Consider the following 27,352-nt stretch of genomic DNA (forward strand, 5'->3'; position numbering starts at 1 on the left):
ACGGGGGCCCCAGAACTCCCATTTCAAGGATGAGGGCCACTGAGGCTCAGAGAAGGGAGCGGGGAGGTCAGGCAGCCTGTGAGCATGCTGGTGGGGCCCCCTTCCCCAGCTCTGTCCTGCCTCTTATCAGGGAGTTTACTGCCGGGGGTGTGCAGGGAGCAAATCCTGAGGACAAACTGGTCAGACCCTGTACTAGCTCCCCATCCTTCTGCCAGCAGAACGGTGAGCGGCTCTATACCCCACAGGGTTGCCATGACTGGGGCCTCTGCAAAACTACGCGGTGGGGGAAGACACATCTATCGCTGTGGCCCCTGGAGAGCTGCTCGTGCTCCCCCAGACCCTGAAGCACCTTGCACTCAAGAGGCCATGGGAGACTGCAAGGGCTGGGGAACTTGGGGTTCGCTGCCTTCTTTTGAAGCCCTAGACATCCCTCTTCTGACTTTGGCGCCTTTCCCATTTCCTCAGAATGCTCAAGGATTAAAGATCACATCTGCCAGTCACATCTTCAGCTACCACACTTTCTTGCCATCCTCCAGCCTGCCTTGAGTTAGCAGCCCTTTTGTTCTCTACCCATTAGCTAGCAGGCCATTCCTCTTGTTGGAGGAAAAAAGCACCCAAGAGTTTCTGTGGTGCCATGACATGGGTCCATGTTCTAGAAACCCGCCATTAGAAATGCACCTTAACACTGGGAGAGTATGCAGAGAGTATCCATGTCCGAGCAGGAGAGCCTTCCGCGGATCCTCCTCCTGGGGACCGAGACACCCCACGCTCGCCAGGGTTGCACCGTGTGAATCTGTGCTAGAGTCTGAGGCAGGGTGTTTGCCCCGGTGTCACAGCATTGAAGAACTGGGGGGATTGGCTCACCTAGACATGTCAACATTATGCAGCTACTAAAAATTAAGGGACAATACTAAGTGACAGAATACTAGAGTACTAGGTGACAGAAGCGGCAGTGGGCTTCTAGACTTACTCCCCTCCTCCTTTGTGCTCTCCTGTGTTTTTCCCAATTGAGGTTAAATTTCCATTCATCAAGTCAAGATATTAAGGGGGAATGCAGTCCCCATCACCTCAGGTGACTCCCCCTCACTGCCACCTCTGAGGACATTCGTGTGAGGTGTGGTTCTGCCCCGCTTTTGCCTCCACCAGCTGTTTCCTTAACAGGAAAGAAGAGTCTTTGCTTGAATTTTGGCTCAAGACTGAAGACATGGAAGGCCCGGCTGCGGTCAGCAGGTCAGGAATGCTGCCCAGTGGCCTCTCCCTGATGGGGTGCTTCTCTCCTCCCCGCGGTGACGTGCCCCAGTCCCAGGGCTCAGGTGCTCTCCTGTCCTGGGGTGGGAGCTTCCAGGTGACAGGAGAGGGGCCGCCCTCCTCGGCAGCAGTTCTCAACCCAGGGCACACAGGGATCGGCTGGGATATAAGGTTTATAAACCACTGCCTGGGATGCAGAGGACCCAGTGACACGAGGGACACGGCTCTCTGAGGTGGGGCTGAGGCCGGAGGCCGGACGGAGTGGGGTGTGAAGGGGCCAGGACTTCTGCACACCAGGAAGATCCCAGGAGACCAGGCATGTTCGGCTGAACAGCAACAACCACGGGGGGTGTTTATTGAGCTCACACCGTGGCCCGGGCCGCCCACCCAGCCATGCTGAGAGGTCGGTGCTACCCCTCCGAAGGCGGGGAATGGGGTGCAGGTGTAGGAAACCCACCCCGAACTGCAGAGAGGAAGGGACCCAGTGGGAGCTCCCATCCAGCCAAGGCAGCACCCTGCATTTGGGGAGGGAACCGGCTTCCTGAGGAAGCTCTTTCTCCATTCCAAGGAGCCTAAAGGAGGGATCTTCGGACACCTGCAGGCACCGGGGACTCCCCGTCTCCTGGGGATACAGGGAGAGGCAGCTCTGAAAGCAGGTGCCCCAGGTCTACCTTCACAGCCACTGTTGTTTTAAGGAGAACAAAGGACCCTTCCCACCTCCCACCTCCTCCAAAGAGAATTTGGGGGTTTGGTACCTGGAGGGGAGCCTTAGTCTAGGTGGTTTCTTTAAGAGACCCAGGGGGCTGTCCCACCCCTGGTGGCTGTTCTGCGTGGGGACCAGGGGTGCACACCCGGGCTGCACCAGCCTACAGCACAGGGAGGCGGGAGGTCTCCCACAGGCGCCGGGCCAGCTCGCCAGCCTGCTGCACCAGCACGTCCGTGGGGATGACCGACAGGTGGAGAGCCAGCAGCTCGTGGCACTTGACGGCCTCAGCAGGGTGTCCCTTGCTATAGTAGCGCAGGAGCTTCCTAGAGAAAGGGGGAACAGGACTCAGGAATGAGGCCACAGCAGCCTTCCTGGACACAGGCGTCTCCCACACCCTCTGGCCCAGCATGGGCACTGTCACCTGGCGAGGCCCCAGCACCTGGCCAGGGAAGCCTTCCCACCCAACTGCACGAGGCATGGCCCCGGGGCTGCACACTCCACCCCTCTGGGTTCCCAGTCCTGCGCAGGGTCTGCCGACGGCCATGTCTGAGCCACGGGAAGCCACAGAGGTGGTGGGGAAGGCTGAAGGCCTAGCACGGACGCCGGCGGGTGCTGCCAACAGTGTGGCGGCCAGAGACAGGTAGAAACAGGGTGTGCGCCCACCCACCCACTCTCGCTGAACACGGGGCTGGGCCGCAAAGAGCTCCCACCTAGGACTTCCTGGGGGGCTTTCCTGAAGGATGAGCTGCTCCCCAGTAGGGGAGGGGCACTCGTCGGGGCACCCCCGTTCCCCGCAGCCTTGTGAACCGCGGTCACCTGTAGTAGTCTCCTCCCAGCACACCGAAGGACGCCGAGTCATCCGAGAGGACGGGCACCTCTATCAGCTGCAGTTTGTACCCCTGCGGGAGAGGAGGAAGCTCTTATGCAGGGCGGTGGTAGTGTGCTGCACAGATCACGAGCCCGAGTTGGACACGAAGTTCAAAGCCTGGCTCAGCCCGCGTGGTGGCTGCTTGCTGCTTGGGCCTCTTCCTACCTCGTTTTCTCATCTGTGAAGTGGGACTAAGAGTAACCTCCCAGCGGATACTGGAGGTGACGTATGTCAAGTTCTGAGTGTCCTGGCCGGTGCACGTGGGGAGGCTCTCACTCCCCTCAGTGCGCAGACCTAAGTCAGGGACCTGCACGAGCTCGGGATGGCTACTGGGAGCGTGACCCTGGGAGGTGGCCTTGCAGGGTTTTGAAGGGCTAGGCATTGTCAAAAGGCCCAAGTCTGTGCTGTGAAAGTGACCATAGCCTCCAGGGCAGGATGAGGAGGAGAAGGTAGCACCTGGGGGGCTCAGTCATTAAGCGTCTGCCTTCAGCTCAGGTCATGATCCCAGGGTCCTGGAGTTAAGCCCCACATCAGGCTCCCTGCTCAGTGGGGACTCTGCTTCCCCTCTGCACCCCACCCCCATTTATGCTCTCTTGCTCTGCTCCCTCTCACTCTACTCTCTCTCAAACAAATAAATATAATCTTAAAAAAAGGATGAGGAGGAGAAGGGAATTAAGATGCACTGGGCAGCCACTGTGTGTTGGGCACGGTCATGGAATCGTCTCCACGCTCACGTGGGCACCGCGGGGCCCATCCTGCAGGTGAGAAGGTGTGCTCAGAGCACCTGGTGGCTGCCCAGGATGGCACAGGTGCAGGCAGCCTCCACAGCTGGCTCTGCCCCCCATAGCCCTACTTCAGTCTGTCCCTCCGTCGGGCCAGCCACACACACAGAAGCTAAGGTAAAGGTTGTACACACATCCCAGGCTTGGAGCACAGATGGGAGCCTGTCGGCCAGGAGAGCTGAGCTTGGGTTCCAGCTGTTTCATCTATGGCCTTGGTGGCCCTGGCCATGGAGTTTGATCTCCACGCATCAGTGTCTCTCTCTGTAAAATGGGGCTAATAACCCAACCACAGCACGGGCTGGGGGGACGGGAGGTTGTGAAAGACCCAGGAAGCAGCCTGCACTCTCGAAGGTGCTGGCTGTCACTCTCATGGCAGAGTGAAGAAGGGCTGGTGCCAGGAGTGGGAGAGGGCAGGGTTCAGTGGGGGTGGAGGGGCGTGAGGGGCAGAAGGAATGGGGAGAGCTGGAACACTGACTCCGAGTGACCAGTGAGGAGACATCAAAGAGAAACAGGAAAGAAAGAGAAGAGAGAGAGAGAGAGAAATAGTCCTGTCCTTACACTGGGGTAACTGTGAGGGCTAGGGAGGGAAGTACTGGGCCAGGAGGCCGGACTGTCCTCTTCACCTTGGGCAGGTTGCTTAACTGCTCTGAACCCCGGTTTATTGGCCTCTCCAGCGGGAGCGACAGCATGCCATGCTCCCTAAGGGTGGCCGGAAGCATGCGTGAGCAGCCATTCTCACCGGGCACGCGTCCATGTGTTCATGTGCGACCTGGACGCTGCCTTGAGTGACAGCATGAGTCATTCAGACAGCTGCTGGAGGGTCACACAGCGCCCCTGAACATGGGACCTCTGAGGTCTGGGTCCCAACGGCTGTGGCTCCCTGTCAGCTCCACTAGGGATGAGAAGAGATGAAGAGACAGATTGAACACAGTGCAGAAGAAAGGGATCCTGGAGTGAACAGAGAGGAAAGCATTTTGGGAAAGTCCTGCCCCAGGACCTGGCTGCACCCACCATCTCGTTCTCGAACCACAGGAAGTAGGAGAAGCAGAAGTCACCCTCCCGGAAGAGCAGCGTGGTGTAGCCTTTCTGCAGGTATCTGCGTGCCAGCCGGATCAGAGCCCAGACCTGGGGACAGGGGGACAATGTGCTTGTGGCAGCCCCGACAGCCTCCCCAGGCCTGCGGGGTTGGCTCTCTCTTCACAGTGGGCCCGGGGCTCAGGCTCCTGCCGCGGGAAGAAAAGCACTCAGGAGGAGCTTCTGGAAGGCCAGTGGCTGCTCCAGCTCACCTGTTTCCTTAGTGCAGGGGCACGGCCTAGATCAAGAGTGCGAGCTCAAAAACAAATCATTATCGGGTGGGTGGGTGGACTACCCGCTCCCCCTGCCACCGTTACTACAACAATAAAATATACGTAAAAATACTTCACTTAACTTTACCATGCACAGAAGCCACAAACTAGTAAGCTGATCATTCAGCCCAGAAAACAGCCAAGCATGTGGTTAGTTAACAGGAGACGAGGGTATGGCCACCTGGAAACCCTTCCTGCTGTCCAGGACCACCTGCCCACCTGGTCCCCTCCAGGGCCAGGCATCTGGCATAGCTTCTATGCCAGGAAGGTGCTGCGGGGCATGTGAACACAGAGGAGCCTAAGCCAGGCATGTCCTCTGCTCCAGGGTAAAGTCCCAACCAGGACTCACCAAGAGATCTGACAGAAACACACAGAAGGGACCATGTGCATTGGATCCCCTGGGTGACATTCTCTTGCCTAATCAAGGACTTCCTGGTGCTACCTGTGACCTGCCCAAGGGAGGACAGTGGGGACAGCCTGACTCCTCCATTTCCCAGACTGGAAAAGGCCTGATGAGCTCTCGTACCAAAGAGCTTTGTGGAAAGCATGCATGATTCGCAGCCAACCTGACCACAGCGTCATGTCTAATTACATCTGCAAACACGTTTGGGGATTTGCTGTATTTTCAGGAAAACAATCTGACAATGTGTATCAATAACCTTGGAAACATTCCTCCCATTTGACTTAGTAATTCCATTTCTGGGAATCCATAGTGAGAAAATAATCAGACGAGGACAAAGATGGATGCACGAAGGTATGTGCTGCAGAATTATTTATGACTGCGAGAGCCTGGAAACACTCTAACTGTCCAACATTGGGGAAATGGCTAAGGAAATTATGTTACAGCCACATGATGGACTATTGTGGACTTGTTAAAAATCACGTTGATAAAGAATTAATGACATGAGGAAATGCATCAGATAGAAAGCAAAAACGTGGGTAAACACAATTGCACCTACGGAATGATGCATGACTATGACCGATGGCAAAAAACCGCACAGAAAAACAATGCAAAGAAATGCAGCCAGAGAACCACAAGGATCTCCCGACAGATGGCTGGGAGGCGGGTACCAGCAACTGTTCCCTGAGTTCTGTCTCTCTTCTGTGCCACGTACCGAGCTGAGTATTTAATCCGCAGCATCTCGCGCGTCTGTAATCATTGCCACGTGTGGACATCAACAGTGTCAGTAGCCTCCTTCACAGATGAGCACACGGACACTCAGACCACATAATGCCCCGGGCCACACGGCCAGGGAACAGCAGAGCCCAACCCACCTTCTGTCTTCCTCCTGACTTTACCTATTAGCATATGCTTTATCGAGATGAATCTATCTAATGTATGTTTATACCATGCTACCTACTACATAGAAATACACTAGTTTGCCACGAAAGAGTCTGTTAAAGAGAATACAAGAACCCCCAGAGAATGTTTCTTTAGTGCGAACCACCGAGTGTTAAATCCTGTATCCAAACTGAATGACCTTGCATTTCTTCTTTCCATTTGAATTCATGCAGCAAATACTTATTGGGATTTATTTATGCCAAGCACAATGTCAGGGCCTAGCTGCTGCCCCAACTGACCTCACTACCCAGACACGCTCCTTTGGGCACATTAGAAGACACCCAGGAAGGTGCCCCCACACCGACTGAGGCCCATGTGGCCCTGGGTGACAAGGCAGGAGCCTGCAGACCAGCTGGGTGCAGACACCGACAGAAGAGTACAGTAAGGGTTAAGGTGGGGTGGGCCCAAGGCCTCAGGGGAGCCTCTGGTGGGGAGGCATCAGTCTCTTCTGGATAGGGGTCAGACCAGCACATCTTGTCTGACAGGGGTGAAGAGTTACCTGGGCCAGGCAATGGTTACCTTGGTTCTGATGAACGTGGCCAACGGCCCCCTGCCCAGCTCCGACGAAATCCTCTTACTGCTGCTAAGGGAAGGGGCCACCATCTGGCCAGTCGTGCGGTCCACGTAGATGAAATGTACCAAGCCTGGGAAGTCTTCTAGGTAGGTGAAGGTCGGGGTTAAGGTGAAAGCCAGGGACCGGGGCAGGGGTAACTCTGCCCTCCACCTAGGCTTCTGGCAAGGCTAAGCAGTGGAGTCCAGAGAGCAGGCCTGCTGTGCCCACCTGTCCCCACAGCTGCCATGCCAGCCAACCCCCTAGGGTCCCTGTTTTCCCAGACCTCTTTACCTCTGAACCCCCAACACTGTGAAATTCTATGAAGCAAGTACAATGGATCCCTTGACACTAGCACATCTAACCTGTGGGTTTCTAGACCCAATAGGCATAGTGAGTGTTCCTATTTTATCATTTTCACGAGGGATGAGTTTACATCACATAAAAGGTGAGGCTGGTGGGGCAGCAGAGCTACCCCTCTGATAAATGAGCCTAGCTGACCGCCCAGGCGTGGTTTTGTTCATCTCTCCACACTTCACCTCGTGAACCTGGAAGGTTCCCACTGGAGGGGGAGCAGCCAACAGGGCAGGGTGGTGGCTAAAGAGGGCCTCTATTACCCTTTCACCTGCATACTGACCTCTCCACAAAGGAAAAGCTGCTTTATAAAAAGCTGCAGGGAAAATCAGTATTCAACAGAACTAGTATTACACGGTAAATGGTCAGATAGGTCTTGGACAGTGGTTTTTAAACAGATAAACATTTTTGGTGCAGGCCTTCTCAGAGCCTTCACGTCCCACTGTGTTCTGTGACTCCTAAGGAGGACATGGCCTCTCTAACCCACCTGACCCCAGGAACCTTGCCTCTCCTGATCCCAGGACCCCTGCCCCTCCTGGAATGTCCCAGGACCCCTGCCCCTCCTGTTACCACTTTGCTGGCCAGACAATGTCAACATAAACAATCTCCAAAGCCTTTAGGAAGTCCCTGTGGGACAGCAGGGATTTGGGAACTTTCAGTCCTGGAGCATTCCTACGGACAAGACACCCATGACAGTATCTTCTATTCTTCAGAGAAAAGATGCTGAGCTGGTGGAACATATCTGTTACTTCCTGAAAGCCCGCACTCTGACATAGTGGGCAGGTGCGGGGGACAGACGGACCCAAGGGGCTCAGGCAGGAGGATATGACACCATGGTGATGTTCCTCCTACTCTTCACCAACAAGAAATCCTTCCAGTCCATCAGCTTCTCTCTGTCAGGGAAGCAGGGAGGTGGGTGTGGTGTGGCTCCTGGTCCAGCTACGGGGGCGGGGGGGGGGGGGGTGCCCACACTTACTGCATGATGGTCTGGACCTGGTCCTGTAGTTGCTGGGGCAGATGGGGCCCCCCCCGGCCTGGAGCCGTGCTCAGGAAGCTGAGACGGTAGATGGCACAGAGCTGTCGCTTCACCTTGCCGCAGGCCTGGAGCAGCCTGGTGCCAGGAGAAGAGAGCATGACAGTGGGAAGGGCCCTGGAGGGGGCTGTCTGCATGTGTGCTGAAGACACATCCCTACAACCCACTGGACTTCATCCTCTGGGTCAGGGTCACCTGACCGGTAACAGACACAGCTGCTGAAGCACACCCTTGCCCTCAGAGATTGAGGAGGAAGCTTCCCGGTTTTCCCCCACCATGGGATATAGTACTTGGGTGGAAGCTCCTGAAATCTTGCCCCTCCCCACCAACGGTTTATTTTACAGGGAAATGAGGGAAAGTGCACCCTTCAGGGCTGAGGCTGGGTGGGAACTTAAGCCCCTATCCCACGTTAAGTCCTCAAGGCCCCCTCTTCCACCTGCAGCCCCCCTGCCTCCCAGCCCCTCTCCAGTGTCTGCAGGCGGGACTCTGCTCTCTGGGAGGCCCCTGGCCCTCCTGAGCACCTTCCTGAGCATCCTTTCCCTCTTGGCCTGGAGGAACCTGCCCCTCTGTCCAAATGACTCCCCCACCCCACCATCCTCAGGGCCCACCACTCACTCCCGGGACGATCCGGGTTCGCTCCTGGAGAAAGCCTTGCTCTTGAACTCCAGCCAGGTGCTCTGTAGGACATGGGACATGTTGGCTTTGCGCTGACGGCCCCATAGTGAGGTCTCGGGGAGAAGCCTGTGATGTCGGGCTCTGGGAAGGACCCACACCTCTCATCTGCTTCAGTATTTAGTCTCAGCATGCAGCTGCCCTCACACAGTCCGAGCTGGCTCTCTGGCAAGTCCCCCAGCTCTCTGCGCCCCACCACACACCCCACCATACACACCAGTGGGCATTTCTTTAAAGAGCAGGCTCACTGCCTAGTGGCACAGACACGTGAACTAAAGCTGTCAGGGGACAGGCGAGCGCCCTGAACAGGAGCGGACATGGGGCAGGCACTGGCGAGCGCCGTAAAGGGGGACTGTGCGCCCCACCCCCACGCTCACTGCACAGTCTGGGTCCATCTGGGTCTGAGCTTCACTCACTTCCTCCGTCTCCTCCAACCCTTCTTCTCATTTTCAGACGCCCATGTACAGCAGCCACAGTGAATTTCAGGTCCTCAGACGGACCCAAGCACCACCAGCTGCTTCCCAGGTGACCCACCCCTCCTGAACTCCTGCTAGGCTCCTGGCAGAGACTGGGCGTTTCTACCGTCTAGGCCTCTCCCGGTCTCATCTCCCACCTGAGGTGGGGGTGGGTGTCCCGCACGCCGGCATGAGCTGCCACACAGGAGGGACGCCGGGGACAGGCCGCTGGCCTTCACGGTGGCCTAGAGTCAGGCTCTGGTCCTGCCATCTGCCTGCCAGTAACCTCAGCTCTGGTTTCCTCACATAAAGCACAGGAAATCCAACTCGTGTTCTACCAAACTCACATCAAAATGCTCTGAAAATACTGTCACGTTTCTGTTATCAGTTCCTGATGCGGAAAACAAGGATCACGGGCCCACGGTGGGGCTCCCTTCCCAGTGTGAGCAGAACAGACCCTGCCGCCCCGGCCCTGCCTCCTCTCCCAGAGGCCACCATACCTGGGACCCAGGTCTCACCTGAATCTCCTGCCCCCCACGATTCTTGACAAACTTGTCCATCCTCTGACGCAGGTCCCCCATGAGGGGGTGGGACCGCAGGGTGCTCCCGGTCTCCTGCGCCTCCTTGAGCTTCTTCTCCAGCAGGGAAAACCCCTCCAGCAGCTGGTATAGGACAAGAGCCAGGGGGGTGCTGGGGCCCTACGGGAAGCAGCACAGAGCGGGATGAACAGTGGAAGCCTGCGGTGAGGTGTCCCGGCTGCGGCACTGCTGAGGGAGGTGAGGGTCACTCCCACCTTGGTCAGGAGCACCATGTTGATGCCTGGCCACAGGGGCAGAAAGTATGCAGTGTGGGGCACCATGGGGCAGTGGCTCTCCTTGATGCTGGCATCCAGGAAGATCCTTCTGGGACCGGAAGCGACTGGGGAGGGTGAGTCCAGCACCTGGAGGGTGTCTTCAGCTATCTGTGCAGAAGAAGAAGAGCTGTCTGTGGGAGGGCTCCGGTCGGGGGGGCCACTGAGCCTCTGCCTCATGCACCCACCATAGCCGCCCATTTGTTGTCTTCCCTGTGAATCATGGGGGTAGACACTTTCACTCCAAGAGACCCAGCTCTTCAACCCCTGTGCTCTGTTACCACGGCCCCAGCAGCTCCAGGACTGCCCCTGCTGGTCTCCCTGTGTCCTCGGAGCCATTCAACCCAGAGTCAGGACTGGATGGCAAGCAGGGGCCGTGGGGAACAGGACCTGGGGTGGGAGGCAGAAAAGAGACTAAAAGGGCAGGAACGATTGGGGGTGGGGGGAGCTCCCTCCCAGGCCTTCACTGGGGCGAAGGCCTGTCAATAAAGCCGTCATTCTACCCATCCTCAGAGTATCTGGACTGCTGGTCTCGGGGGGAGACTGAGGCGTGAGAGGACTAACTGAGCAAGAATCCAGCCTTACTAAATAAGTAAGAAAGGCTTTAGTGGGAAAAAGTAGAGAACTGAGGAAATCACCAGAGATGCCACGAGAACTTGGCACTGCAGTCTTACTGTTCTAGAATAGCCCCAAACCTAGGTAGTTGTTTGGGAATCCGCTAAAATAATTAATAGAGGCATGTGATGGACTCTTAACCCTTGAAGACCAGCACGGAGTAAACGGGAAAACGCTTAAGGAAAACAGCGTAATGAAGGACATTAGGACTCAAACTTGGTAAAAGAAAAAAAACCAACCATGTAGTGTGTAAATATACATACACACGTGTATATGTCCATATGTGAACAAGTCAGAGGGAAGACAGAAGGAAACATCCCAAAATATTAATAGAAATTAACATCTGAATGAAGGATTAAGACTGATTGAGTTATTTTCATTGCTTTTCATACTTTCATATTTCCCAATTTTTCTACAACGAATATACTTACTTTCTAATTGAAAAGGTCAACACCAATTAAGCTGGACTTTCAGTCCCAGCAACAGTGAGGAGGGTGGAAGTCCTCCGGAGTTGAGGTCACCTTTCGCCCACCACCTGCCCCTCCGGGGCCGCCCACCACCCGGCCCCAGCCTCTGGGATGAGCTCTGTCCCCACACTGACCAGCCCCAAGGTGGCAGCAGGAGGGCTGGCCCTGTGTGGAGTTACAGGGAGGAGACACCTCGGAGTCCCCAGGGCCCACCATAGCGTCTCAAATCAGCCGGTGCCTATGGACCCTCCCTCTCGCAGGAGAAGCTCACCTGGACCTGGAGAGCATCCGTGGGTGGGGTGCCCTCATCCAGCCAGACAGTGCTACCTACAGGACACGGGCCATAAGAGAACAAAAATACCGTGAATGCCTGAACAATGGCTCAGCAGCGGGTCAGAAGGGGAGGGTGCGGCAGAGAACGTGGCTGGAGCCGCACTGCCCTGCTCATCGGACCCCAGGCTGGAAGTGCAGGGTGTACTCTGCAGTCCCCAAGCAGCCTGTGGAAGACACACTCCCCCCAAGGCCAGCTGCTGGGTGTGGGCTCCTGACGATGTACCCGGCAGGGGCGGGGGGTGGGGCATGGCCCTTCTTGGCCCTCCTGAATACCCTCTCACGCCTTCTGTTTCTTCCTGTATACCACAGTGCCTCTACCCCAGGAGGCAGCACACTTACTCAATCAGCAAACTTCTACTGAGCACCCACTATGCGCAGGGAACGCAGCAGCCTCCCTTTCCCAGAAAACCTACTGAGCCCACTACGGATCTGAAATATTACCTGTTTGTAATAATACAGTGCTCCCTTATATTTCATTGCAGATAGCTATCATTTGTAATCATGTTTCTGTAGGGAAGCCCGTTTTCATGTTTTGAACACCCGATTTACAAATGAACGAGTCCGACTCAAGCCATTTGTAAGTGGGGAGTTCCAGGCACTGTGAAATGGCATTATTTACAGCTCGGAGGCATAGAAACTAACCACTGAGAAAGAGGCCAGGAGGAAGACTGTGATGGATGAGGAGAGCGAGTAGTTACAAGAAAAAGGAACTTTGGTGACGACCCCAAAGCGGTGTCTCCTGATGTGTTCTGGACTCACGGGGAATTTAGAGACCAAAGGGTAGCTATGGACCCTGGGCCCAGAGGAATGTGCAAGGCTACAGGAGCTGGTGTGGGCTCTCGGGGATCCCAGGCTGCTTGAAGCCCATCCACGGAATTACTGTTAAGAACATCTAACCCACTGGTTTCGAGCTGTAGCGGCACATGAGACCTTTTGAAAATCCTGATGCCCAGGCCACATTTCCAGATCAATTAAGTCCAAATCCCTGGCAGGCCTGGTTTCAGTAGTTTTTAAAGATCCCTAAGTAAGCCCACAGTGTAACAGGGCTTCGAACCACTGTGCTAACCTGAATCTGTGTACAGGGTTGGTTCCCACTCTGATGCTCGCCGGCCTCACGGGGCCAGTTTCTAGAAGCATTCACACCTGGGTCCCAGCCTGCAGACTGTAGCTTCACCGTTCTGGCTGAAGCCACCTGGTGGGCTCCCACGTGTAGCCAGGGTTAAGAACTGGCTTAAGGACGCCACACAGTAAACTCCTTTCAAAACTCAGTTCCTGAGAAGTGTCTTCTAAAATCTTGGCCTTCCTCTGTTAGGTGATGGGATCCTTCCTTCTCCCTAAGAACTTCAGAGGTCAACCTGATGCTCACCCAGAGGGACGTCAACAGTACAGATTCTGGCTTATCTTTGTTCTTGGCAATGTTGTCTATTCATTAGCAAGATTTTGAATATTTTCCATTTCTTTTTACTGTTTACCCACTCACATCTTCCAGAAAAACAAGTAAGGTATAGAAATTGAATATGTACATTTTAAATCATTATACTTGAAAGGAAATGATTATTAATTTTAGTTACTATTAATTAATTACCAAAAAAGGGGCAGAAATTACACTTATGGGAGATGAAATTTTAAATGAAATCTGCTTGTCACACAGAATCATTTCCGTGGCCGTGCTTCATCCAGGCTGGAGCTGGGAGTGGTGCAGGGCAGCACCCTGCGCTCTGGGAATCCCGGTGGGTGTCTGTGTCTGGGCTCCTCCCACCCACCCCTGCCGCCTTCCTGCTCCTCCCCAGGTCTCACCTGAGCTCTGCTCTCCAGGAGAAGGTGCGGGCGTGAAGTACTCCTCAGGGAGGGAGAAGCTGTCGGTCTCCTGGAAGGGATAAGAGGGCATCTTGGGCTGAGGGCTGGGAGAGCCTCTCCTGAGGGGCTCGACCCTGGGCCCCCCACCCCTCCACGCAGCAGGCAGACAGCACACACAGTTGCCGTGGAGCTCCTCCTGGCCTGGGCTGTGGAGGCAGGGCTCCTGGCCTGCTGCATGGGGATGCTCTGGCTGCTCCTGGGCTTCCGGGGAGAAGGCTGCCATGGGCAAGGGAAACCTAGTTAGAGCCCCTCTGATCTGCTCCTCCCCTCCCCCATCGGAGCCCAGCTCTTCCACCCGCAGCCCTCCCACCCTGGTGCCTCCCGCCACCACGCATCCATGGGTGGGCGTCCTCACTTCCCACCGGGTTTCAGTTCCAGGTGGCCTAGTCTTTCTCCAGAACCACTGAAATGTCCGAACTTCCAACACAGTGGTAACCAAACTGCCACTGACAGTGGGGTCAGCGTGGGCGAAGACAGTGGCTAGCACCCACCAAGCACCCCAGGCATGGCTGGGCTCTAGGTAAGCTGTCCCCTTTACTCCTCCAAACAACCCTTGTCCCAGTGCACAGAGAAGGGAATTCAGGTCTAGAGCGGCAAGGACTCCAAAAGACTGTTCTTTTCACTGACTAAACCACATCATTCTAGAATTCCTCTTACACCTGAAAACAGCAGGAAGTCAAGGCCTATAGCACCCCCGCTGGCCCAGAACTGTGATGCAGAAACATAGCCTCCCCAGGTGGCCTGCCCAGCACACTCCAGACTGGGTTTGGGAGCTTCCCCCGTGAGCCGGCCCAAGACCTGAGGGTCGTCATCGTCCGCTGTGCTCTCGCTGGGGTAGAGATCCTGGACCAGGAGGATGAGGGCAAGAAGGTCAGCCGGGCGCAGGGAGCTGGCACTGTGGCTACAGAGAGAGCAGGCGGCTGTCAGCGCACACTGGCGCCCCCTGCAGGTAATAGTGGGCGCGGGGCAGGCAGGTTAAGGGAGTTTGGAGCAGAGTCCCTGCTCTCAAGGAATTTATGAACGTGTCAGCTGGCTTCATCCTTCTTGAAGAAAGGCAAGGTACAAATAAAATTAATCAGTTCATTATTTTTTTAAATAAAGCTTGTGTTAAAGAAAAAAAAAAACCACCCATGAGAAACCACCTGGGACCAGTTATAGCCCATGGGGAAGTTCTGGAATTCAGATTCGGAGACGGTGTTCCAGGAAGACCTAACTCAGAGAAGGGAATAAGCTGAGAGGGCTAAGAACGAAAGAGTTAAGGAGGCTTCAGGGAAGAGACACATCTTGAAGGTCTTCTTGGCTGGGGAGGTGGTGCTTTTTCAGCTGGGGGTTGGGGGAAAGTTAGGGTTCTGGGCCTCTGCTGCCGGGACCAGGGCTCACCTGGAGTAGAAGGCCAGCAGCTTGGAGTGCACGAGCAGAAAGGCGTGCAGGGCCTCCTCGCCGGCCCTCTCAGGGCTGGAGTTGACAGCCTGGATGACATGCCGTTCCAGGGCCTCTATGCACAGCTCACAGAGCTGAGGATGAATCAGCCGTTCCACAGCCTAGAGGGCAGGGAAAGGAAGCCATGTCACTGACCATCCACCCCTGCTCCAGGCCCAGGCTGGTGGGTCTCCTCACTCCGTCTATGCTGAACGCACACTACGTGCCAGACACTAGGGGATAGGGTGACTCGGGTCAGCCTTCCTGGGCATATGGTCCGGTCACTAGACTCTAGGGGGCGAGACAGACAATATGCAAGGAAAGAGACAAGAGAAACGTCAACTCTAGTTAAGTGCTGTGTAGGAAACACCTGGTACCTACTTGGGTAGGGTGTCCTCGGAAAGTGTCCTTGAGGAAGTGACCTCTAAACTGATCTCTAAAGAACTAGAAATCCTAACAGACAGAGTGGAGGGGGAGAATCCTGTAAGCCGAGAAAAGAGCATATGCAAAGGCCCTGAGGTGGGAAGTCTGGAGCAGTGCTGTCCAGCTAATATAGAAGGAAAGCCCTAGGAATAATTTAATATTTGCTAGTAGCTACATTTAAAAAGTAGAAAGAAATAGGTGAAATTAATTTTAATGATTTATTTTACCTAATATACTTAAAATCTTATCATTTCAACATACAATATAGAAGCATTATTAAAGGCATGTTTGACACTCTGTTTTTATACTAAAAGTCACCCAAATTCAGAGTGTATTCTACATGTGTAGCATAACTCAATTTGGGCAAACTAGACTTCAAATGTTCAATAGCCAAATGTAGCTAATGACTACCGAACTGCACAGAATTAAATGTCCAGTGCACCTGAAAGAAAAAGAAGTCCCGGGGGGCCAGGCCACAGTGAGAAAGGGCAGAAGGGCATGAGACGAGGTGGGGGTGAGTCCCACAGTGGCAGGTCATCCAGGGCCTGGTCGGTTCTGGAAGAATTGTGGATTTTATCTTAACTGCACAGGCCATCTCCTACAATCAGACTTTCCTGATGTCTCAAAGAGAGCTTGCACCACCATGGATTTGGATGGAAAACCAATATGGCAGCACCCAGGATGCTTGATTGTATTTTCAGGCATATGTGTACAGCTGACTTCCTCTCAAAGGCAGCGACAGTGTCTTTACTCTCTGTTCCCGGGGCTTGGCACACTCTTCGCATGTAGTAGGAACTGTACATTTCTCAGAGGAGTAAGTGAGCAGGGTGTGAACACGAATCCTTCAGATTTATCTTCCAGTTCACTAATTCTCTTTGAAGTTATGTCTCATCCACGATTTAACCCATCCCTTGAGGTTTTTATTTTAATAATTGTTTTTATTTCTAAAATACCTATATGGGTTCTCAACTAGCTTTAAAATCTTTAAATATTTCAGAGTTATTTTACATTCTGGACCGATAATCCAAGTATATCAAGCTCCTAGGGGTCTAAATCTATTGGTGATTGGTTTTCCTCTCACTCGTGCTGGCTTGTGTCCTGGTGCATCTGTCAGTTGTGAGCTGCTGTTTGCTGCTCCGAACCTGTCCTCTAAGGCAGGAGCTTTCAAAGTACAGTTCCGGGATCAGCATCATCAGCTCACCAGCGAACTCATCAGAAATGCAAATTGTAGAATCTCCACCCCACCCCACCATGGGAAAAGTGAGGCCCTGAAACCCTTCTCTCACAAGCCCTCCAGATGATTCGGATATACCCTGAGGGTGAGAACCGCCCCAAAGGAGGAAATCTGTGTTTGTCTCCACAGGGAGCCAGAAGCGGTACTGCAGGGACCCCTTGAGCTCCTCCGTGGGAGCTTGACCTGGGAGTCTCCGGCTCAGCTCCGCAGCTGCTGAGGGCCTAAGTCAGTGTTCTGGTGGCGGTGTTACCACCATCTGCACTTGGCATCTTCTCTGTAGGGCTGTTTATTTTTCACTACTTTCCACGCTAGTTTTGATTCAATATAATTTCTTGGGGAGAAGGGGGCGGTCAGAATGGAGGGAGCTAGCTTCAGAATTTCCATAATTTACTGTGACCCCAAATTGTGTTAAAATGAACCCCACCAGAGCATCTAACCCACCATGCGGCCACAGACAGCAACCTTCTAAAGGTAAGAGTCTGAGGGTCTGTCATAACCTCACTCATGATGGGGCCGTGGTGTGTCTCCTCTGCCCTCTGACCCGGCACCCCTGGGGCCTGAGGCCTCCCGCGCCCAGTAGTCACCTCCACGGCAAAGCACTGCTCCTGCTCCCTCAGGCGCCCGTACGTCCACAGCAGGCTCTGGAAGTGCTCCCACACCCGGACTCGCTGCTCAAGGTCAGGGGGCCGCAGCCTGGGGGCAGAGCAGGAGAGACCCTGAGAAAGTTGCCCGTGCCCACCATCCACCAAAGGAGCAGAGTTACCACCAGGGCTGGGCAGGCACCTGCCACTCGAGACGACAAGTGGGAGAGCCCTCTGAGCATGGAAGGGCTGGTCCAGGCGGCGCCGTGGCCCTGGAGTGGGATGGGCACAGAACCGGGAGGCAGGCGCCCGAGTAAACCACTACACGTCTCGGTTTCCCTCACACATGGACACAGGACACAAAGTCAGCCAGAGTGGACTCACTCCTTTCGGATGAGCTGGCCGTCCACGGTGACCAGCCCGAAGTGCACCTCGAACAGGTACTTGAGCACACACAGCTTCTGCCGCAGGTCGCCCTCGCCCTCCGTGCGGTCTCCGTTGATGGCAATGAAAAGGCATTCTCCAAACTGCGGGCCAAGGGGGCTGGGGTCAGCCAGCTTCAGAGACCCCTCACCTGGCCTGATCCCGGAGGAGAGCGAGGGGAGGCCTAGATCCCCGGGGGGGAATCTGACAGGCTGGTTTCTGCTTTCTAAGAGAATCTGAAGTTCAAGGGAAAGGCTCATGGATGGCCCGTGGCACTGAGGGAAGAGGAACATGGGCCCCGGGGCTACACACTCACCAGGTGAAGGACGTACAGATAGTTGCCATTTTCCGTTGAAAAGCAGGTGTATGTATCTGAGAGCTTCTCCAGCATGGTCATGGAGGAGATGATGATTGGGGCCAGGAGGGTGCTGAGCTGGTCCTCCAGGGCGGGAAGCTGCAAGAGGGCAGAAAGTAACACCTCTTAGAGTGCCAGACCCTGGCGACAAAAGGAATGGACAAGACCCAGGCCTTGCTAGCAAGGGTGTCCCTTGTTTTAGACCTGCCTGGAAGGTACCACCATCCTGACAGGGAAGCGGGGCAAGAGGAGACTGCCCCCAGCACCCGGGTGCTAGTTAGAAGAGGCTGGGGTACCTGTGCCCTTCTGGCTCTGAATCCAGAAGGAAACATTAAGGACTCAGGCCATCTCCACAGTGCAATGTGGGGGGCATTTAATGGAGAACTGACCAACTCTGAGGAAGTTCCCTATGTGTCCCTGAGTTTGTGCTTTTTGTTACACTTGGTCGGCCTCGGGGGAACATATCCTAAGGACAACAATCAGGGATAGGGCAAAGGCAAGCGCACAAAGATGCTCACTACAGCATAATTTACAGCAGCAAGGGACTGTAAGAACCGGAAATGCCCAGTGCCAGGTCAACAGTTAAATAAGTAACAGCTCAGCTAAATGAAGGAAGAATGTGAAGCCACCTAAAATGCTGGAAGTTTCAAGGACATGGAAAATTCCTCTGATGTTACCTTAAAAAAAAAAAAATCGCTGAGAACAGTATTTTAAAATACATAGAAAAAACAAAGTATTGAAATAATATTTAAAAAGTCAGTGTAACGCTGTTAACGGTATTCCTTCTGGCCGAGAGAGTAGGAGAGACGCCCCCCCCACCCCATTTTTTTATGCTTCTGTACCGTCCCGTATTCCAAAACAAGCCAGCCTTCACTTTTCCAAGCTCTTCCTCCAGCCATTTTCTCTGCCCTCCAAAATCAGGAGAAAAACAAAGAAAGCCAAAGAGAAACTGGACAAAGCTGCTGAAAATCTGCAGAAAAAACTGGCATAAAGCCAGCAGAATGGGCACCCCCAAACCCTCCTCACTGGAAGGGGAAGAAAGGAGAACAGCTGCCCTTCCCCACGCTAATCTGCACAGACTTGACCGAAACATGGAGCGCGCCAAATCCTGACTTTGAGCTTGTGAAATCTGAAAGGAGAAGAGTCTGACATGAGGAAGTGGAGATGCAACGTGGGGAGCTTGGGGGGCAGGAAAAGAATAAAGGAAACAAGATGGGATCGGGAGGGAGACAAACCATAAGAGACTCTTCATCTCACAAAACAAACTGAGGGTGGCCAGGGGGAGGGGGGTGTGGAGAGGGTGATGGGGGGTGTGGTGATGGACATTGGGGAAGGTATGTGCTATAGTGAGGGCTGTGAAGTGTAAACCTGCTGATTCACAGACCTGCACCCCTGGGGCTAATAATACATTATATGTTTATAAGAAAATAAAAAAAATTAAAAAAAAAAAAAAGAAAGAAAGAAAGGAGAGGAAGTAAGACCTTGCTTTGAAAAGAAAAACAGGCACCTAACCACGGGCAATGAGCAGCATTTACAAACAGGAGCGGGAGGCAGCACTGCAGGATGGATTTCCTTCCAGCTCTGCTCAGGAGCAGAGGTGGGTCCCGCTAGCGGTGGTTCGTGGGCCCCAGCTCAGATGGCCCCTTTTCTGACCATCTTGGCCACCCTGCCCCTATCACTTCCCACCCCACATGGTCTAACTTCTTTGGTGCATTTAACATTCCCTGAACTCATGTGTTTCTTTGCACCCCGTTCACTCTCTGTCCTCCCTCTGTAGCCCTAACTTCCACGAGAGCAGGATCCTGTCGCTGTGTTCACTGCTTCACCCCAAGAGGCTGGCGCATAGTAGGTTCTCAATTAATATTCGTTGAATGAATATCCCTCCACAGAGCCAAACGTTTGTTGAATTACTCATGTGCCACAATTTTCTTGAACTGCCACGAATAGATTATGGTAAGAGAAAGTTGCTTAAAAATCTGGATTGTGTACAGCAACTCGTTTTTAAAGGAGTGGCTTTTCCTGCAGGTGTTGTGAGATTTTTTTTTTTTAAAAGGTTGGGGAAGACAAAAATACTTGGTGTAGGCAGAGTGCAAAGGAATTACTATTACTTGGAATTATAAAGTGGTGCATTATTATCTTTGAATGGCTTTTGAATCAACGTTTCTATTTATAGGAAATTATCTGAAGGAAATAATGAGATGTGGGATCAAACTCAAGCATAAGTGTTCCCTGCAGCAACAGTTTTAGCCAACTAGAAGCAATATATGTGCCCAGTATGGGAAAAATGGTCGGATAAATGATACATTTATTTATACACTGGGATATAATGCTTCCACTAAGATTTATGCTTTTGAGAATATTTAACAAAAAAGAATAATGCTTTTGATGTAATGGAAAGTGGAAAAACAGAAAATAAAACTGTAAATGTGGTATGATCCCAACTACATATAAAAGATAAAGACCCAAAGGAAATATATAGAAGAGCTAATGGCTCTGGTACTAGAATTATGGGTCATTTAAAAACGATTTCTCTGTATTTCCAAATTTCCTACAATTAATTCATGTTATTTATAGAATCAGGAAAAAAAATAGCGTTGTGTACATAAAAATAAAACTTTAAAGGCATTTTTTTCTTTACAGTAATCACTTAGGAAGTGAAAAAAAATTGGGATTTTGTTCCCTTACAAGGTTTTTAATAAAGAGGAAGATAAACACAATCAGATAACTTGCTTCTTTTGTTTTATCCATTCATTCACTGATATACCGAGTGCCTTTCTGTTCATGTTATGGCAGGTTCTGGGGATACAGAGGTCTATTGACAGCTGGCTTCTTCAGCTAACCTGATTGAAATAGTAGGTTAAGAACAAAAATATTTAAAAATTCTTTAAAAAACTATATGCATTGGGGCACCTGGGTGGCTCAGTCGGTTAAGCATTTGACTCTTGATTTCGGCTCAGATCATGATCTCAGGGTCCCGAGATCGAGCTCCATGTCAGGCTCTGCCTGAGATTCTCTCCATCTTCCTCTCCCTCTGTCCCCTCCCGACCTGCATTCTCTCTCTCTTCAAAAAAGAAAAATACTGTACATATTGACTGCTAAAAATAAAAGAGCCTAATAGACCAGTTTTTTAGCTTAAAGGAAACCACTAAAACGTCATGATCTCTGATATCTTTATTCCTAAAGATGGGGACAAGAATATTGGGGATGTTGGGCGGATTAAGCTGCTGAAGTGGAACTGGCTGAGCGGTGATTACGCCCAGCAGAGCGAGAAGGGGGCAGGCAAGCCACCTGTCGGGGCTGCTGCAGAAGTGCTGGGATGCTTTCTCTGCAAATATGTTTAACCCCATATTCATCTGGAAAAAGTTTTCAAAATTAATCACTCCTTTCAAATGTAGAGTAGAAATTATGAGTGAAAATGACAACTATCTCCATGCTGTAATATTTCAGGATTACCCTGGATGTCTCCATGCAGAAGATAAACCTTAATCCACACTTGACATCATATACAAAAATTCAAAGCGGATCATTAGACCTAGTATAAAAGCTAAAAAAAAGAGACCTAATATAAAAAAGAAAGCTTAAAAAAAGCATATATATATATATATATATATATATATATGTATGTAACTTCTAGAAGAAAATACAGAGAAAACTCTCGGATCTTGGGTTGGACAAAGATTATCAGAATGAAAAACATCTGCTCTTTATAAAATACTGGTTAATGGATGTGAAGACAACACACAGACTGGAAAAAAATATTTGTAAAATACTTACTGAATAAAGGACTTGCACCCAAACTATGTAACACTCTCAAAACTCATTAAGAATAGTAAGAAATAACATACCCAATAAAAAGACGGGCAAAATGGGAACCAACTTCAACTCAAGAAGACATAGAGGGAAAGTAAGTACATGAAATGATGTCAAAATCATCAGCCAACAGGACATGAAAATTATGATGAGACCCAGGAGATGCCTATTAAAATGGCTAAAATTATAAAGACCACAGCAAGTGTTAGCAAGGATATGGAAGTAGAACTCTCGTACTGAGTAGTGGGCTCTGATGTGCTGCGACCCCTCTGGCAAAATCTGGCAGTTTCTTACAAAGTTTCACATGCACCTCATGATCTAGTCCTTCTGTGCTAGGTATTTCCCTAAGAAAAGTGAAAGGTAAAGTCCACAGAGAGACTGCACATGAATGTTCACACCTGCTTTATCGGGAAAAGTCAAAAGTGGGACACAGTTACCATCAACAGATATCCAGATACACAAGCCATGGCTTGTCGATACCCAACGACCCCCTGCTCAACAGTCAGAAGGACCACACTACCGACACACGCTACAACATGGGTAAATCTCAAAATTATGCTGACAGAAAGAAGCTACCCCAAAACCACTTGGAGTAAATACTACATGACTTCATTTACATAAAAACCTACAGAACACAAACTCCTCCATTGGGACAGAAAGCACACTGGTGATGGCCCAGGCTGGGGGAGGCGAGGGTGTGGTCACAAACTTCTGTGATGACCAATATGTATACTTTATTGATTGTGACAGAATCACAGGTGTGTGTGTGTGTGTCTGCAAGCGCATGTGCACGCACTTATCTCCAACTGCCCTTTGAGAGCGTTCGGTGTACAGTAAGTCCATTATACCTTAATGTACGCTTTAAAAAACTGATGGGTTAAGTTTATGCTACACTTTTTAGGGAGAGGAAATGAGGACACCAAATTTCTCTGTTGGGTGATTAAAACTCTATGGTAGAGGAGGGGTGAGGTCACCAACTCAAGAGGACCAAGAGGCCAACTGCTGACGATGAGCAGCTGGATGTGCAGGAGCCTAGACCTCACGTACAGCCCCGGGGGAGGGGCAGGTTCTCCTGCCACCTGGTACTTCTGGCTGTTGTTCCCTCCCATGCCCCGCTGGCCCGGCACTCACCTCCTCTCCCTCAAACCCAAACTTCCGCCGCAGACTGTCTGCAAACCCCTCATCTGTCCAGTAGAAGAGAACCTCTGCACCTTCTGTGGCCACCAAGACACACTTCATCTGCCAGGGAGAAGCAAAGGCAAGGTCACCTCCCAGCCTCTTTATCCAGAAGCTCAGCCTGAGTAACGAAGAGATGAGAACCCCAGCCAGTACCCACTGAGCTCTCGCAGGGCACCAGGTCCCACAGCAGGGGCCTTCCTGCTGTTATTTTGTCACACCCTCAGAACCACCTAAGGATGTAGGAATCTTTAGTTACTCCCACTTTCTAGAGCAGGACTCAGCACGGTTCAGAGGCCCTGGGATCAAAAACTAGGCCGAAGGCTGGGGCTCTTGCTTCTGTGTTTTCCCGCACCTCTCGCCAGAGCGTCAGACGCATAGGGGCCTACCTGCACCAAACCTACGGAAGGACCCCGCTCCTGACCGGGACGGAGGATCAACCGCCCAGGAGGACAGGCAGTGTGGTGGCTCGTGGCCGTCGGTACCTGGTCTAGATGAAGGGAGGCTAGCGCACCTCCCTTCGGGCAGTTCAGAAATGTGTTTCTCCTCGAGACAAAAACAGCCCCAGAAGACAAGCTTCAAAGCCCCCAGGAGTGGGTTCAGCATGACATAACTTCCTTCGTGAGCTCCTTTTGCTCTGGGGGAAACAGGCTGCCTAACCTTGTCCACAGCTCATTCTCACACTCCCGTAGCTGCTGCTTCCTCAGCCACACCCACCAGTGCCTTTGGCCCCCCAAAACTGCCCGTCCCACCACCCACACGTTCTGTGTCACACATATTAATACCTGATTATACAAAATATGTTTCATTATTCCTCAGTGGGAAGCTTCTTGAGCCAGAGTGTCCCACACTGTGCTTTTCATTTCGGGGGCCGGCAGGACATCCATCCTCTCAACCCTGGGGAAGCCTGACCAAGCCAGGGGAGGCCAGAGCTCTCCAGCCATCTGCTTGTAGCCGAATAAAGGGCAGGCAGGGGCTTCTCATCTTCACATGCCCCTTGGTGTGCCACGTGGACAAGATCATGTTGTATGTGTGCCCAGATGTGACCATGACCAGAAAACTCTGCTCCGACTGCCCCATGAGTGGATGTCCAGTTTCAAGCAGGATCATAGCATCTTGAGGTCTTGGACTCAGTGACACTCTTCAGAATCCCCTAGCTCCCAGCTTGGTGGCACTTACTGAATTCCTCCCCAGTTTCCTGTGGGTTTATCAACTCTACTCCGAGCCCCTGGCCTCAAGGTGGTTCCTCCACAGTGAACAAAGAAGGCAGCCTATTCCCATGGAACCGCTAAACCCCAGGCGGAGAAGGGGGAGAGCAAGAGTGTGAAGTGGTCCACTGCCTGCTCTGGTGGGTACCGCCCGCTGCCCCCAAGCAGCCCTGGATGGGGTACTGTGGGCCTCTGTTCTGCCCTCAGGTCAGGCAGGATCACCTACCTTGGCAAGGAGCACCGCGAAGCTCCCAGCCAGCCAGAGGTTCTGAAAGGGCCGCAGCAGACTCGATGACCAGCTCACGCAGAGCAGCGCAGCATCTCTTTGGGTCCTGCAAATGCTTATAACACACAGAAGTCATGAGGGCCAGCAGAGCCTCTCATCTGCCTGCTGCCCATTTCTGGTGAAGGGCTCAGAGGTCAAACGTCTCTCTCTGGCCCCTAGGGAGTCTCCTCAGAACATACACTCCACAGCCAGGAGGTGCGGGGTGCCCTGTATCCCATCCACCCCCATCCTCTCGCCACTGAGAACACGAACCTGGCCAGCACAGTCCTCTGGGCATAGCAGGGACCCACAACCATTAATTCCTGCCTAATGTTTCCTTCTAGGCACCCTCATTTTACCACGGGTCACTCAGACCTCTGGTGTGGTCTGCAAACCCACTCTGAGCAGCCCCAAGGGGCTTGCCAGGAGTGACTGGAGACCGCACAGCACATCCAGCCCCACAGGGAACCGGTCCCAGGAGAAGGGAGGGGACATCCTGGGATTATGAAGTAAACCAAAACAGAAGGCACCAGAGACCTGGTTCTAGTTTTGAGTTGGCCGAGGCACTTAAACGCCTGCGTCTCAAACCCCTGCTCTACCTCCCTACAAGGTTGTAGGGGAAGACAGAATAACCAGGCTGGAAGCCCTTAGCAAACTCTGCTTTCTTACATGAAGTGGGCTTCCCTTCCCTTGTTCCCCAGCTTCCCTTTGTCAAATAACAGGGTGAACTAAACTGGCTCCAGAATTATTCACATTGGGATGATGAAAGGCAGAACAGCATAAAGCTGTAAACTAACTAGGAAACTGAACACTGTAAGCAAGTAAGAGGCAAGAAAGGAAAGCGGGAGCTCAGCTTCTTCTGGAGCGTAACTGAGACTTGCTAATCACCGGCATAACTGGCCTTAATGACATATTCACAGAAAAGTGGAAATGCTTTTCAGCGGACATGAGGTTCTACTGTTTTATTCCAAATGAGTGTTGGAAAGCGAACCTCGCCGGTGTCATTTCGTGCTTTCCCTGTTCCCCTTTCTATGCTGCTCCGAAGTGGTAACACAGGCCTCACTGGAGCTCCAGATGGGGCGGGCCCAATGTGGGGAAGAGCCCCGGCCCCATTTTCACCGCCTTCCCCAGCAAACCGCCCTCGGGCCGCCGCGCTGGTCTCCCAGCAGCTCTGTCCCGGGGTGCTCCCCTCCGACCGGGACCCGCGTGGCCCCTGCTGGGCTGGAGGACCCGGGAGAGACTCCGCGGGGCGCCCGCGCAACGGCAGCCTTCCGTGCGCCCCGCACTCCACAGTGTCTGCGGCCCCCCGCAAGCCCCCGCAAAGCTCACAGCTGCCCTGGGAAGCGGGCCCGGCTGGGGGTGCACGCCCCACTCCGTGGCTGCAGAAACCTAGGCTCGGAGAGGTGAGGCAGCGGGACCCAGGCCAGAAGGGCGGGGTCCGTGCGGCCGGGGTGTGGTCGGCCTCCACTTTCCGGAGGGCCGCGCGGGCCGGGGGGGTGCTCAAGAAGTCCCGCCGCCCACGGAGGGGCCGCGGGGAGCCGCGCTCGGAAAGAGGGCGAGGACCACGTACCGGCGGCAGCAGCACACCCCCTAGCAGCCTGTGCCCCGGGAGCGCTTCCGGGTGCGATCACGTGACCTCTCGCGTCACCGCCCCGCCCGGGGAGGGGCTGGGAGCGGGTGCGAGGTCCGCGGGTTCGAGCCCAGCCTCTGTCCGGCGTCGCGCGTTCCTGCGGGGGCCCTTCGCTCCGCTCGACCTCCCGGCCCTGTGAGCAGGGGCTCCTGCAGTTCTTCGGCCGCATTCTTCCGGTCGTCCAGGAGCTCGCGGAAGCCTGTGGAGTTGGGGGCTGCTACCCGCAGCGGTCAGGGACACCAGCCTGGGCTCCACCCCCACCTCCCCTCAGCCACGACACCGGCGATTCCCCACCGAGGCACTAGGAACATGTCGGTTTTCACCGCGCTTCACACAGGGGGAAAGTAAGGCCCAGGAAGAAGAAATAATTTGCAGAGGGCCCGAGCCGGGATCAGAACCCGGGCTCTTTCCCACCCTTTGGCTTTACCTGCTGAACCGCAGTTCCCCTTCGAGAGCTGCCCCAAGGTGACTTGATTTCTGTGGCCTGGGCAGAAGACAGCCCGCAGAAGGGCCGGCTTGGCCCCACAGTGCCAACGCTGGAATTCTCTATAAAGATTCTCAATCCATCTAGGAGGCGGGCTGCACATTAGGGTCTTTGTTTAGAACCTGTGCTTTAAAGATTTTCTTTAAATTGTGTTATTTAGAGTGGCTGAAGTGTGGGGTTGCTGATGAAGGACATGGAAGGGAGTAGATTCCCTCCCAGGTCACCCCCTTGGTGACTTGGTGCTGCCTGGGGGCTTTGGGCGAGGCTCAGCAGGGGATGAGTTGTGGGGACTGGTGGGACCCGGCAGATTGCACACCCCCCTGGGGAAAGACGGGGGTCCCAGAATTCATGCCCCCACCACCTGCAGACAAAGCAAGCAACCCCTCCAACTGGTCCCTCCCTTCCTTAGGGCTCACCTTCCAAGGACCCATCTGTTCCACAGGCCTGCTGTAGGCATCGCTCTCTGCAGCCCACACTTGTGATTGGTCTGTCTGTCCGCTCTTCATCCTGATGTTTTCATTCACCTTGCTTCCTCTGTCGGACTCTTCATAAGCACGAGTTTTCAGTGGTTGAATAAATTCCATCAGATGGGTATGCCGCCATTCTTCCCTCCGACTGCTAGTAGTTGCCAGTTCCCACCATCATAGTAGGAAGGTCCCAAGGCTCCACATCTGCGCCAACACTTGTTATTGTCTGTTTCTATTTAGCCATCCTAGTGAGTGTGAAGTGATAGCTCCTGATTTCGATTTGTGTTTTCCTAAGGACCTATGGTGTTCAGCATCTGTTCATGTGCTTTTTGGCCATTTGTATATCTTCTTTCAAGAAACAGCCATTCAATTCATTTGTCCATTTTAAATTAATTGTCT

The 27,352-nt window shown here is 53.1% G+C and overlaps 1 protein-coding gene across 3 annotated transcripts; it reads right to left on the reverse strand.

The window, feature by feature from the left end:
* Nucleotides 1-1,575: 1,575 nt before the first annotated feature.
* Nucleotides 1,576-26,023, reverse strand: HPS1 (HPS1 biogenesis of lysosomal organelles complex 3 subunit 1). 3 transcript variants are annotated; one of them, XM_059398317.1, is made up of 20 exons: nucleotides 25,943-26,023; nucleotides 24,334-24,448; nucleotides 22,855-22,962; nucleotides 17,875-18,012; nucleotides 17,520-17,662; nucleotides 17,139-17,247; nucleotides 14,859-15,019; nucleotides 14,277-14,379; nucleotides 13,596-13,694; nucleotides 13,419-13,488; nucleotides 11,560-11,615; nucleotides 10,150-10,317; nucleotides 9,875-10,054; nucleotides 8,845-8,906; nucleotides 8,173-8,307; nucleotides 8,024-8,089; nucleotides 6,812-6,956; nucleotides 4,616-4,729; nucleotides 2,771-2,853; nucleotides 1,576-2,277 (listed from the first exon to the last, which is right to left on the reverse strand). In XM_059398317.1, exons 3-20 carry the CDS (start codon nucleotides 22,960-22,962, stop codon nucleotides 2,115-2,117), a joined length of 2,103 nt encoding a protein of 700 aa, XP_059254300.1. In that variant the 5' UTR covers nucleotides 24,334-24,448; nucleotides 25,943-26,023; the 3' UTR covers nucleotides 1,576-2,114. The 3 variants fall into 3 exon arrangements, with proteins under 3 accessions (XP_059254300.1, XP_059254301.1, XP_059254302.1); XM_059398318.1 differs by having other exon boundaries at nucleotides 24,334-24,439; nucleotides 25,943-25,999; XM_059398319.1 differs by lacking the exons at nucleotides 14,277-14,379; nucleotides 14,859-15,019; nucleotides 17,139-17,247; ... (3 more) ...; nucleotides 24,334-24,448; nucleotides 25,943-26,023 and adding an exon at nucleotides 14,136-14,270.
* Between the last annotated feature and the right edge of the window lie 1,329 nt (nucleotides 26,024-27,352).

This window comes from Mustela nigripes, chromosome 4, assembly GCF_022355385.1.
Source record: "Mustela nigripes isolate SB6536 chromosome 4, MUSNIG.SB6536, whole genome shotgun sequence".
NCBI lineage: Eukaryota > Metazoa > Chordata > Mammalia > Carnivora > Mustelidae > Mustela > Mustela nigripes.

Coding starts and splice junctions, on each gene's coding strand:
- HPS1 (XM_059398317.1), bottom strand. CDS start 22,962: ATGAAGTGTGTCTTGGTGGCCACAGAAGGTGCAGAGGTTCTCTTCTAC. Junction 17,248..17,519: donor GGCCAGCTCATCCGAAAGGA/GTGAGTCCACTC, acceptor CTCTGCCCCCAG/GCTGCGGCCCCCTGACCTTG. Junction 8,308..8,844: donor GAACCCGGATCGTCCCGGGA/GTGAGTGGTGGG, acceptor TCCTGGCACCAG/GCTGCTCCAGGCCTGCGGCA.